Source organism: Crocodylus porosus, unplaced genomic scaffold (assembly GCF_001723895.1).
Source record: "Crocodylus porosus isolate Cpor-Errol unplaced genomic scaffold, CroPor_comp1, whole genome shotgun sequence".
Taxonomy (NCBI): Eukaryota; Metazoa; Chordata; order Crocodylia; family Crocodylidae; genus Crocodylus; species Crocodylus porosus.
Genome location: NW_017728913.1, coordinates 33,997,880 through 33,999,437, shown reverse-complemented (window position 1 = coordinate 33,999,437; position 1,558 = coordinate 33,997,880). Strand labels below are relative to the sequence as shown.

The window sequence follows — 1,558 nt, the reverse complement described above, 5'->3', positions numbered from 1 at the left end:
GGGCCCAGCCCTGCCCGCCCGGGCCCGGGCACAGGCACAGGGAGCCGGCCAGCCGCGTCGCCGCGCGGGAGGGCGGCAGGGGCTCGCACCGCTGTCACAGGCACCCCCAGCCAGAGCCACAGGCCTCCCCCCGCCACAGGCATCCCCGGCTGCCCCTCTCTGCCATGGAGGCGCCTGGCTCGCCGCCCTCGCCCTCCCCACAACCAGGAGGGCCACAAACTCGCTCCTATTTCCCGAGAGGACACAGAGATTTCCTCCCCTCAGGGGCTGGGCCCACGAGCTGCCCTCACCCAAACCAAGGAGCTTCCCACTTCCGGGACTGTAGCTGTGGGGGTTACACAGAGATGCCCGTGCCAGTCTCCAGAGACCGCTGGAGTTCAGCAGCGCTTGCTTTTCAGGGCTTGCCCTGGGCATCTGGGCTTTCTTTGCCTGTGTAAGGGTGGGTGGTAGTCCTGGGATGGGAGGATGATTTCTGCCAGGGCTCGTTGCCAGGTCTCGAGGTGACTGATGAGGCCAATCTTGGAGCCACAAACTTGTCTGCAGAAGTGGCAGGTGTTTCTGCAGCAGAGAGCAGGCCACAGGCTGGGATTTTTCTCCTTTTCTGTCCTCCAGTCCCTCTTCTGTGCTTTAAGGGCAAGACACTTTCCCTCAAAACCGGCTGCCATGTGGTTGAGGTTGTGATGCCACTGGACTCCTAGCTCTCAACGTGGGCATGAGTTTTCTCACAGTCTTTCTTCTATACGTCCTTGTAACATTTCTTCTGGCCACTGTGAGATCTCAGGTCATTGCTAAGCTGGGAATAGGGCACTTGTTTTCATGAACGCCATGTGCCCCCAGAGGCTGGGGGGGCACGGTGAGCTGCTGTCAGCATCAGGAGAGTGGTGGCAGCGAGTAGTGAGCTCCCACAGGTGGCCACAGCGCTGTCAGCAGCCGGGGGATGGTGACGAGCACCAACCCATGGTCAGTGACCACCCACAGACGCTGCCCGCAGCAGCCAGCAGCATGGGTGTCTGATGCCACTTGAGTCGAGGGCACGTGCTCCCCCTGACACCAGTCAGCGACTGGGGAAGGTCCCCCGCAGCCAATCTCACTCACCTTAAAAGCAGCCATGCTGCTTCTGGAACTCCTGCACCCATTTCTGGAAGCGGCGCGGACGCTTTTGCTGACGGCCCTGCTCCCTGGCCAGCACTGCCCCCCCGCCCACCAGCTAAACAGGGAGCGTGGCCTGACAGGGGGTGCACTGGTGCTCTCAAGGGGTCCCCATGCACACTCTACATATCGCCCCTGGCCAGCAGCAATTAGGGACTGTCCACAATGCCACTGGCAGTGTCACCAGCAAGGGAGGGGGAGGGGTGGCAAGCAGCACCCGCCTGCAGGAGCCACTGACAGCGTCAGCAGTGCCTTTTTGCCGGGGATGAACATGCAGCCATGTGCAGCCCCTATGCGTCGCCAATACTTGTTTTGGGAACCTACACTTCTTACAGATTTTCCTGTAAAAGCAACCTTGCCAGTTACTTAAACCTTGCCAGACAGAGTTAATAGGGATTGTTTTCCCCCT

The 1,558-nt window shown here is 60.6% G+C and overlaps 1 protein-coding gene across 1 annotated transcript in view; it reads right to left on the bottom strand.

Moving 5' to 3' along the window:
• The window catches only part of WWC2 (WW and C2 domain containing 2), a 161,700-nt gene extending 160,564 nt beyond the window's left edge, over window positions 1-1,136 (bottom strand). The window contains exon 1 of the mRNA XM_019534348.1: window positions 1,096-1,136. Within this exon, the coding sequence (XP_019389893.1) occupies window positions 1,096-1,136 (41 nt within the window). The remainder of the gene's footprint in view (window positions 1-1,095) is intronic.
• Window positions 1,137-1,558: the final 422 nt, after the last annotated feature.